This window comes from Hydractinia symbiolongicarpus, chromosome 5 (genome assembly GCF_029227915.1).
Source record: "Hydractinia symbiolongicarpus strain clone_291-10 chromosome 5, HSymV2.1, whole genome shotgun sequence".
Taxonomy (NCBI): Eukaryota; Metazoa; Cnidaria; class Hydrozoa; order Anthoathecata; family Hydractiniidae; genus Hydractinia; species Hydractinia symbiolongicarpus.
The window spans coordinates 24,328,220-24,339,440 of record NC_079879.1 but is presented as its reverse complement, the minus strand read 5'-3'; the positions used below and the strand labels follow the sequence as shown (position 1 = coordinate 24,339,440).

General features: G+C 32.0%; 1 protein-coding gene across 1 annotated transcript; it reads right to left on the bottom strand.

The window, feature by feature from the left end:
* Window positions 1-230: 230 nt before the first annotated feature.
* LOC130645552 (progressive ankylosis protein homolog) lies at window positions 231-9,846 on the bottom strand. Its single transcript, XM_057451578.1, has 13 exons — window positions 9,703-9,846; window positions 9,067-9,280; window positions 8,757-8,875; window positions 7,409-7,492; window positions 6,483-6,656; window positions 5,423-5,569; window positions 5,105-5,197; window positions 4,950-5,027; window positions 4,713-4,842; window positions 4,186-4,309; window positions 3,364-3,463; window positions 1,473-1,507; window positions 231-829 (listed from the first exon to the last, which is right to left on the bottom strand). The coding sequence occupies exons 1-13, from the start codon at window positions 9,817-9,819 to the stop codon at window positions 769-771; spliced, it is 1,476 nt and encodes a 491-aa protein (XP_057307561.1). The 5' UTR covers window positions 9,820-9,846; the 3' UTR covers window positions 231-768.
* Between the last annotated feature and the right edge of the window lie 1,375 nt (window positions 9,847-11,221).

Here is an 11,221-nt window from a genome sequence, read left to right as displayed (position 1 = left end):
AATTATTACAAAATCTCCAAATATGCCAAATTCGCAAAATTTAGTCCCGGCGAAATTTTCTTCAACACTAAATCCGTGAAAATAAATCTCTTTTTTTCTCCCGCAAAATTCCAGTAAATAAAATGCGCGAAAATAAGTCACCGCGAAAATTGCCGTCCTGATGTTTAATATACTGTTGTTATATTCATTTCAGTGCAGACTCATGTGGAACTCATTTAAAGAGACACGTCTTTGAACTAAAAAACGTGTATTTTCTCGTTTTATGAAATATAAAAAACATATCGAAGAACTATATATTAACTATCTTAAAAAATTTAATATCATATATAATCTTTTCATTTTTTATCATCTAAATAATAATAAACATTTTTTTAAAAAAAATTCTTTTTAGCTATATTCACAGAAAATGGAAAAAAATAAACTACTTTCATGAACTAAAAAACAAAGTATTTTTTGCACATCTTAAAAAATTCATAAAATATTTTAATTTATACCAACCAACATGAATTATCAATTACGTTTGATTTTATGATTTGTACAAAAAGAATATCACGACACTTTAAATCAGAGCAGCGACTCTGCAAAAAAATTAGATTGTGCACGAAATTCACGATTTAAAATTTTTGTGCATTAAAACCTTGCTGGTTCTCGTTACACTGATCCCTCTTACTGTCAATTTTGATACCACGGCGTTAGGGTCACTGTCAAAAAGACGGCTGTCGAAGAAGTTACGGCGTTGACTAATAGCAAGGAAAGTAAAATAAATTATTATATATAAGTTTCTTTGTATATTACTTGGTTAGGGTAATCCAGTTCTTTAGAAAGCATTCTAAACAAAAAAATAGCCATATAACGTAACGATATAAAATAGAATGTATTCAAGGAAGACCAATTGTGAGACAAAAACATTTAAATCTTTGATTGACGTCAAAGCAATTTTAACATTAGGGGAATATCGCTACTTGAAAATCGCGTCCTGGGAGATTTTTTGCAATTTCTGTTTTAATTTTTTGTTACTTATGGGAATAATATAAATAAAGCCCTGATAAAATCCCGATATATTTTTGATATATTTTTGATATATGTCGAATTAGAATCGCGAATAATCAGAAAACAAATCAGGTAAGAGTTGATAGCATTGCTGGTAGTTTTAAGCAATGTCTAATAAGTCATGACGCCATCACCAGATACAGTAAACATTTTTTAGAAAAGGTGAAGGCTATAGAAATATTAAGTCATAAAGTTTCACAAAAATTGAGCAAGTAATTCAGAATATATAAAAGTTTAAATATGCCGCAGGCACTTTATGTCACTGTCATAACAAACAGGGTTAAATGCTTTAGCTGATGTTAACTGGGTTAGCTTAAAAAAAGCGAAACATTGATTTAAAATTACATTAGAGATTGTAATAAAGTACGAGGAAATATATACAAGTTTTAAAAAATTCTCGAAAACAACTAAAGTGTTCATACATGCTTTCTTTACTTTCATCTCTCTTGGTTCTGGCCTACAGCAAAAAAAATCATAACACAAATTATGTAAAGCATACACATGTTTACTAGTTATAATTTTATTGTTATTGCTAGGAGATATTTTGCTGTAGAATTCTTAAACAAAGAAAAACTTCAACAATAATAACTTCTGAATAGCCCGTTCCTATAAAGCGGCTAGTTTGCAATGCATTCTGGTCATTGTAGTAAAAGAAGTTTCGTCTGGCGAGATGAAAACGTAAACAAAACACTGTGCGTATTTAATTATGGAGATAATGATATTTGCGAACAAAGTCGAATAAATAAATAAAATTATATGATTCAAATCCTGTGTAAAATTTAAAATGTGCTTTATTGTGCTTAAAACGATCTAATGTAAACTTGTTTTTTTCAAAGTGTCTGATTCATTTATTTGATTTTGTAGTTCTTTTTCTTTTTTCGAACTTGTTGACTCCAAATGTGACACCTTGCTTTTAAGCTCCTGTATCTCTTGCATTAATAGTTCTTCATTAGTAAGCTCTGGCACTTTTTCATTTTCTTGTGGTTCAGGTAGCTTTCTTTTAATACCAAGACTGTTATTAGAAGTCCTAGGTTTGTATACTTTTGGTTTTACAGTCTTTGGAACAACTGTTGGGATGTTATTCATGTAAGTTTTTTTCCCACCCTCAAAGTGTTCAGAACATACTCTGTGTCCATCAGTTGCTACAAAATTTTTTCGACTTATCTTGCCTAGCCATATATTTCGTAACTCATGATTTTTTGGAATTACATAAAACGACAAGTCTTTGTTTTTCTTTAAGTTGTTGTAGCACAATGGGACACAACAAGTGAAGCCACCAACAGGACTCTTTAACCCTGGATTTTTCTCGTTTTTCGGTATGTTTATTTGACTTCTTAAGGCAAAATCAATATCAATATCTTCTGAAGGTCCAGATGTACTGGAATGTTGGAATGTCCACTACCAAATGCATTGCAACTTTGTCTGTTTGGGGGAACGGGCTAATAAAAGTTATTAGATTGACGTGAACGAGACTTCGAAAAGAAATTGGGGGCACAATCGGTGTAGCACAACTATCTACATCTGTGGTTAATAACAATGTCAATCGAAGTGTTCGCCACAAATCGTCCGAGTACTCTAAATAACCAAAAAGACTTATATTGACGTCTTATATAGATGGCAAATTTGATTGGTCGGTTGGTACTTGAGCTTCGATTGTGCATCATTCGGTGATATCGCGTTGGTATGTGTTAGCAGAAAGGTATGTCGCAAGAAGGACATACACCTCGCCCTCGTGGTATGTCGCAAGGAGGTAGTATCCTCGCCTGGTTTACTACATGTGCTAGAATGAAAGCATCGGATCGATAGCACAGTCGGTATAGCAATCGCCTAGCAATCGAAAAGTCGTGGTTTTAAACCCCACTCGATCCATCATCTTTGCAGCACTTGGGCAGATAATGTGCAGTTTTACTTATAGTAATATATCTCACATATGCACGGTTGTTTCTGACGTCTTATTTATATCATTTTTTTTTGATCAAATGGCTTCAAAGTTACGATTTGTGAAGTAAAAAGACTGAATGGAACAACGAACAACGATAAACATTGGAGACTAGCATTAGAGAACAGTAGCACGTCTGTTAGCCATATTGGATTAGTTTGAATAAGGATTAGCTTTAAGAGTACTTTTTTTCGTCTACTTTTTCGTGAAACATATTCAGACAAACAAGTTATTGACGAAATGTAATATTTCAACAAAGAAAAGAGAAAAGTATAGGTGCTAGTTTAAAAAACCGGAGAGCTTTATGTGGATTACTTAGATATTTGATTTCACCAAAGCGTCTCCACTACACTACAGCAACGCGAAGTACATACCCGCTGTAACTTCACATAACCAGCTGCTAACAATATCATTACTGAATCAGCTAGAAATCCACTGAATAATGCAACACTTCCCATTGTTGCTCCATGTAAACTATGAAAACAAAAACAAGAACATAAAGTTTTACACAACTCTACTTTACTCGATTCTTTCTTTAAAAAGTTTTGCCTTTTTTCATCGATTTTTTTTGCCTGATCATATTCCACATTTTTTGGAAACGCAACCAGATCTCTGTTACAAGGCAAAAAATATTTTGCCTCTCATCTATTATTGTTTATAAGGAAAATGATCACTACGCAATATTTTCATAAAAATAATGACCACCACAATCCCTAAAGCTGATCAATTTTTGGATGGCCTACATATCATTGAAAAACAAAAAGCCTTTACAACATGGGCGCCTCTATAAGAAATAATTAAATTATCTTCTGGAAATTTTAAAAATACTAATCTTAGGTCTACAATGATTCCGTGAGCTCCTGTGGCTTCCTAGGTGGAAACTATGCTAATTGAAGAGCTTACTCAAAGCCGCAACAGTAGGGTTTATTTTTTAAATCATTAGGCATCTTCAAATTATCCATTTTGTAAACCTCGTAGTTCGGCAGTTATGAGAGTAAAAAGTACTTTAATATAAGATGCAAAAGTAAAAATTCAACATCAGAAACATTTTTTCGACCTTTATATCTATTGCACCTAAGAAGTTAGAATTTCTGGTATTTTTTATTGAATAACACACTTTGATTCTTTCGAAAATCAAATTTCTACTTTTAATTCGTTACTTTGTATTTATTAAACTCGAAGAGATTTCCACTTACCCCACTCTCGGTAATACAAACAACAGCGTGACAATAATGATCAGCCGAAAAAATCCACTTGGATAAAGCAGTGAGGTCTTTTTAATACGTAAAAACCAGCCAGTTCCAATGGCTCTGTTGATTGCTAAACAAATAGCGAGTTTTCATCAAACTCAGATAACAAGCTATTACAACTGTCAGATTTTTCTTAGTTTGACGTAAAATACTTGCATAAAGAGGTGCCCATATTCTAAAATTAGGGTCTCAGGTATTATCAAAAATATTAATTTGGACCGTTTTTAAAAAGGGCGACTAACCACAGAAGAAAGGTTCGTGTAAGGAAGTAACATTAAAACAAGAAGGTTTGCACAAGAAAACAGTAAGAATGTACACACCCATGGCTTAGCATGGGTCAAAATAAACACAATCCTTTCAAGTACTCCTTTTATTGTGGAATTAACAGGGAAACAAATTAGCAACAGGTACAACCTTTCATATGAGATAATATATTCATTATATAAATAAAATTACTAAACCATTGAACTTACTTGGGATGGGTAGAAAGGTCAAAATTTTCAAAGGTAACACACATAAGGAAGCTAAACCAACATCTACATTCGAAACATTCATCAGTAACTTCGTTGATAAACCAGGAATCCAAAACAAAGTGAGCATGATCTGATATGTATATATTAATAAGATTGTGTTAGATTAACAGACGCACAAATTCTAGTGGTGCATTAAGAATAACACAAACACATTAACATACACAAACATTGCATTACCGAGAGAGAAAAAACACATGTTCCAACTCCAAAAATACGGATTTGGCGAATTGAGATCATTCGATTTTCATCTGCCTTCTAAGAAATAAAGTTGAATATAGTCAATTTGTTGCCCATGTAACTAAGCAGGGAAAGAAAATAAATACTAAGATTACCTTGGTGAAAGCAGCTTCTAATACGCGAACTTCACTTAACCATTTGCAAGGCATGGATGAAATAGGCCATATCACAGTTAGAGCAGCTAGGGACTATATTTTAAATAAGAGAACTATAATGGAAACCCTTGTGTTATATAAGATTTTCCCATTTTTTATAGTTGTTTAGGTGTGATTGCAAGTCACAAAGAAAGATTTTTAGGACCACATTTACTTGGTAGCCAAGTACTTCAGTACAGAAATTTATACTTCCAGACTACTTACCAGTACTCAGAGGCCTAATTGAAAGTAACAGAGGATCATAACAAGTAAACATACCTTAAGCCCATCTTCTCGTGTCAGTCCATCAAGTCTGTCTCTTGCTACAAAAAGATTTATCATTGGTCGGCTTATTTTTTGAACAACTCGTATCAACATAAATGGTGCCCATAATTTGTACACTTCACATATTGTAACTACTTTGGCCTAAAAAACATTTTTAACAGTGGTCTATAAGAGTGCTTCTACTCTCTTTTCAAGGAGATTGCAGAGGTAATTAGAGTTTTGTAAAATAATATTCTGCCACTGAAAACTAGGAGAAATGGGAAGGTTTTCATGCATGTTTTTCATAATGTCCTGGAAAAATGAATCTGATCTGAAAAATCTAAGCCACCCAAACAAACTGCACTCACTTGAGCTAAAAATAACTATGTTCTCTCCCCCCACTTCTTCTAGCAATCCCAGTCTGTCATCCATTGCTATTTTCTCCTACTTTACTGCACCAGCCTTCAATACGTTCACTACCTTGGACTCAAGGAAATTTTTTGTTTTAAGTTGATTACACCAGGCATAATTTGTCAATTATTAAACTATTACTGAGACGAGAGCCCATTACTTCTTAAAACTTCTGCACATTTTTTTTTTCATTAAAGGGTTATAAGCCCACTTGCAGATTAACCCCACGGTTAGAAGAACACGGTTGAAAAAATATTCTCTGTTCTCAACACTACACTGTAAAAATCAAAAAAAAAACAATATTTATTTTTGCAATTTACACAACTTCCAACATTTATTAAAAAAAATAGGTAATTGATATCAAAAAATTCTTTTTGTCTACAAAAGGAAATCTAAAAGCTAAAATAAATACTTTTACTTAAGACCCCCATATTTCCAAATCAAATGAAAATACCATACCAGGAATTTTTTTTTTTCAATTTGAGGTTAATCGAAAATAATTTTCATTTTGTAAAAGATTCAAAGAGTTCTGAGGAGACGTTGGAACTAACTAACAAAGATTAAAACTGACGTAAAATAAGTTGGTTCCAAGATTACTAAAATAAATGCTACCCTGCTTTAAGATGAAAATTCTAAAAACAACAACAAAATGTATGCACCTTACCTCCTCGTCTACCTCTTCAATCTGCTGAGGAACCAAATGATGCACATATTTATAGTATGCAATAAGCAAAATTGTCAATCTGGCTAACACACCAGAATAAGCTGCTATTAGTGGAATGTAAAGCGTGTTTTCATACTTCAAGTTGGTTTGTAGTAGTATTAAGACAAAAACCACCTATAATGGTAAAAAACACACACAATGGTAAAAAACACATAAATGTAAATAAGCAATAACAGCTGATCTTATATATATTGTATAGATTATAACTAAAAATCTATATAATAATACGCCAGTTCCGTGTGTCTGTAACAGGCAAAGTGGATGTGTTGTTTTTTCTAAAGAAACAGCCGCGGTAACATGTTACTTTTGCTAAACTTTTATTTTTATTCTGTCTTTTGTGTGCTTTTTCAAATTGATTTAAATTTTTTTGTTTTTAAAAAGTCACGGTTTATTTACTTTATTGTTCTCATAAAAACCTTTGTGTAATGATGTAAGCTTTATTATACAAAAGTCACAAGTAATTAATTTTTATTATTTCCTTAAGCACGTGTCTATTGTTATATGAAAAACATATTGGTTTTATTTATTCCCGCTTGAATTGAATTAACAATAAAACGTTTTGACGAAAAGAACAATAAATTTTATGGTTAATTTCGCTCACTATTTCGCTGTTTTTTTATTCGGTGTATATAGTGGACTTTTTCACGGGACTAAATACTAGTAAATAATAAAAGAACAGTATAAACAATGGTAAAAACATATACAATGGTGATAAACACATGCGATGGTTAAAACACGCAAAATGCAAATAAGCATCAATAGCAGATCTTATATCCTATAGATCATAATTGAAAATACACAATAGAAGGACAGTATTATACAATGTAAAACACATTAGAGGTTGATTTGAAAACACCTTGATATACCTGCGCTATCACATCTGAAATTGATGCTAAACCACACCAAAAACTGTGCTTGTACTTTAACAAAATGCCAACGTGGATCCAAGACTAGCAAAAAGATTTTAAATAAAAAAATAGGTAAATAGTAAATATAATTTGCTATTTTGCTACAGTTTTTAAATACCAAATGCATTATTAATTTGTCAACTTGTCATTAAAGATTTGCAAGTTTTTGAAACTTAGCATAACATGATAACATGACACTATAACACTATAAGAAAATCTTTGAGTAAAAAAAAAACAGCAATTTGGTTAAAATATTGGCAGCCTTAAATAAAAAAAAAATTTGGTCGTTTCTTAAAAGCAATAGGAGCATTTTTCGTGTGCATCATGCTACCATTGAGAGGTTTTGCATAAAACTAATAAATAATCATTTAAGATGGGAGCATATACCTTAAATATACAAGAAATATACAACAAAATATTATCAAAAAGGAGTAATGGTCACAACAAGGACCAATTTAGTGAAATTTACGCTGAGGTGACGTGACAGTAAACTGTACTTGACTCACATTCCTATATAATTATTTATTACCAACCCAAAAGAAATTTCAAATAAAGACTGCATGATATTACATTTTTTAATTTTAAATATAAAAAAGGCATTACCTTTTATATTTCACAATAATAATAAAATGGTATATATATTTTTTGATTCCTAAAACTTAGGGAAATTCTGGATTAAGAAATCAACTTTGGTTAAAAAAGTGTAAATATATAATGGTTCTAATCAAATGGGTTGTCCCAATTTTTAAAACACTTTCATACTTAAAAGCTACTGTATCTTCCCCACAGTAGATAGATAGATAGATAGATGTGCATATTTTACATGGCTAGCCTCACAAATATCGAGGGATATACCCTGTCTATTATTTCCAGAAGGGGCCATGGCTTAGATGGAGAGTCCTAGAGTATTTAATGCTCATTTTGAGCGACGCAGACCCAATTACGGCCCGCGCTCTACTAGACAACTCCCAGCAACATCCAACGGCCCACAAAGTGTGCCATCTTCCCAATTTCCCTCACATGGCTTGGGTTAACCCGGGGCTATGGTAACATTCACTCGCCCATGTTGAATCGCCGTCAAGAGGAATCGAACCCCGGTCTCCCGCACAGAGTACGAGAGCTATAACCACTAATCTACGGCGCCATACAGTACAGTTAATCTATGTAAGCATAGATGTTATAATTATTTTATTAAAATATTTTATTTTAAATAAATACTGCAGTGATGTATAACAGAATTTATTCCTGGCTTATATTTTAGGTTTTACTTCTATATAGCTACACCCCAAAGAAAGAGAAATCTTACCATAGCATCTATAAATGGATAAAGAGAAAATAAGTATAGGAGCTTTCGTGCTTTAGCACCAACATCATTAGATACGTCATGAAAATCGTTTATGATTACAATGCCAGCAGAACTGAAACCTGCAGAAAAGAATTGACACTAAAGACAACAACATTTACAACTAATGGCCTCAATTTTAATTTGGAAACATTAATATGCATACCAATTATCTTGAAAAGGAAAACTATTGAAAGAGTGCAGAGCTAATTTTCATTCGTTTATTTACATATTTTAATTTTTATTTTGTAAAAAAACGAATGAATATGCATACCAATTATCAATAAAATGGCCAATGAAAATATTGTAAACAATCCAGCACAAAACAATATCTTTTTACGATCACGTTGACATTTTAACAAGACTACACTAACAAATTTAAAATCTTCAATGGCACCAGTAAACAACTGTATAATTTTAAGAGCTATTCCAAAACTTGCCAATTCCACTACAGCATTAGTTGATGATGCCAAACTTCTGTTTAAAGCCTATATTAAAAGAACAAGAGTTATGACTACAGACATAACATTGATTTTCTTTAACGAAAAAAATGTTTAATAAGGTTTTAAAAAAGTCACAGAATTTTTATGTATAAAAAGCATAAAAGTACAAAAAAATTCAGGACAAATTCGTTCTGTGCAAAGAAAAATGCAACTTTGACAACTTTTAAACGAAACCCTGACTTGCTACTTACATTATGTGGGATATGATAATGTAGATACGATAGACTTTATAGAAGTTATAGGAATCCTGCATATACAGGATTATCGGAGAGTTAGAATTATTTTCACAAACCATGCCACAAAGACATGTTTACCAGAAAGCAAAATTAGTTGAAATGCAGGAGTAATAGAGTAAAGATTTTGCTGTATGCTAATGTATATATGCAATTCATTGAAATAAAAAATACCTGTTCACCGACATCTTGTGCTACAACTGTAAATGCCAGCGGTGTTATAAACTTTGTCAATGTCCAATATGAATATTTAGAAGTCATTTTATACAGTTTACTAAGGAAATGAACCATAAAGTAATTTTGGCAATGTGGAGAATTTTATGTTGATGTCTCTATTGAACAAATGATGGAATTTTTTGAGTGTTTTATTGGCAAGAAATTATTTATTAATTATTTATATACGATAAAATAAAGAAAAACATTTTAAATTAGACAAAAAAGACTACTGTATTGCAAAAAGTTGCTTTTTGGTCGGCTATGTGCGATAAACCAGTTGGGCCAGTCAAAGTAGGGCGTTATTACAGCTTTCGTGAAACTAATAACCTTTCACAACATTCTAGAGTCAATTAAAGGTGGGCATTTTCATAAAATTCGACTTAATTTTTTTTTCAAGGAACAAGTCAAGGAAAAATTCCAGCTAGCCAAATTCTGTTTCTGACTTCATTGCACAATTTGAAAAATAGTACCCAGGGATATCCCTCCGTATGTGTTAACAGAATGTATTTCTATTCACATGCAGAAATTTGCTAAAACTTTCCCACTCCATCAACAAATAACATATCTCCCTGAAACAAAACTTACAGAATAGGCACATGAACTATATTTCTGTTCTGTCTGTTTTCTAAAAAATGTCCATTCACTTATTTTTTTGGAATGGTAGCTCCCATTCTCAACCCCAGAGCTCTTTGAGATACACTCAAAAGTTTATCTCAAAGAGCTCTGGGGACGAGAATAAGTAACTTCCCATCAAGAGCTAATAAAGAGTTTCAATTGCATCACGGTTAAGATCATTGGAAAATTGCATGTGCAAAAATCATGCCATTCAGGCCAATTAAAGACATAGAAAGAGGTACAAACCCATGTATTTGTCTTTAGGAGCATTCTATATAATATAAAAGACCCATTTATATATAATTTTTAATCATTGACGTAATATTGCTTAAAAATAAACGCAAGAAAAACTCATCCTTAAATCTGATCATACTTAAATGGTGTTTTATATAATAAATCCTAAATATATTTATCACTTGTGCTGCTTGAGGATAATTAGGAATGTCGGAATTTTAGAAAAATGATGAATATCGAGACAGGTGGTGCATACATCTATATAATTATTATTATCTTCTTAGATAAACCAGATGCACACTACTGCAGATCAGTGGTAATATACTTTGTATCAATGTGTACCACCACTTGTCTGTTGAGGGCATCTTATTAAGACCAGTAAGTTTCACTTTGGCATTTCAAATCAAACGAAATGGATATATATATATATTTACCTTTTTAAATCGAGAATTATTACTGAGGTTTTTAACAAGGTGAAAGAACCTGAATTTAAATTTATAATTTACTTTTAGATTGATCGATTTAGATAGACATGCAGATAAATTCAACTGGGCAATTCAAATGGATATGTGATATCGTGCATTTTACTTTACGTATCCTTAAACAACTAAATCCACGAAGAAAACGG

Bases quoted from the DNA above. Each gene is read 5' to 3' on its own strand.
- LOC130645552 (XM_057451578.1), bottom strand. From the start codon at position 9,819: ATGGTTCATTTCCTTAGTAAACTGTATAAAATGACTTCTAAATATTCA. The intron at 5,198-5,422 runs GTATGTTTACTT...TTTAAAATATAG, and splicing joins CACGAGAAGATGGGCTTAAG to TCCCTAGCTGCTCTAACTGT. The intron at 830-1,472 runs GTATGAACACTT...TTTTTTGTTTAG, and splicing joins GATGAAAGTAAAGAAAGCAT to AATGCTTTCTAAAGAACTGG.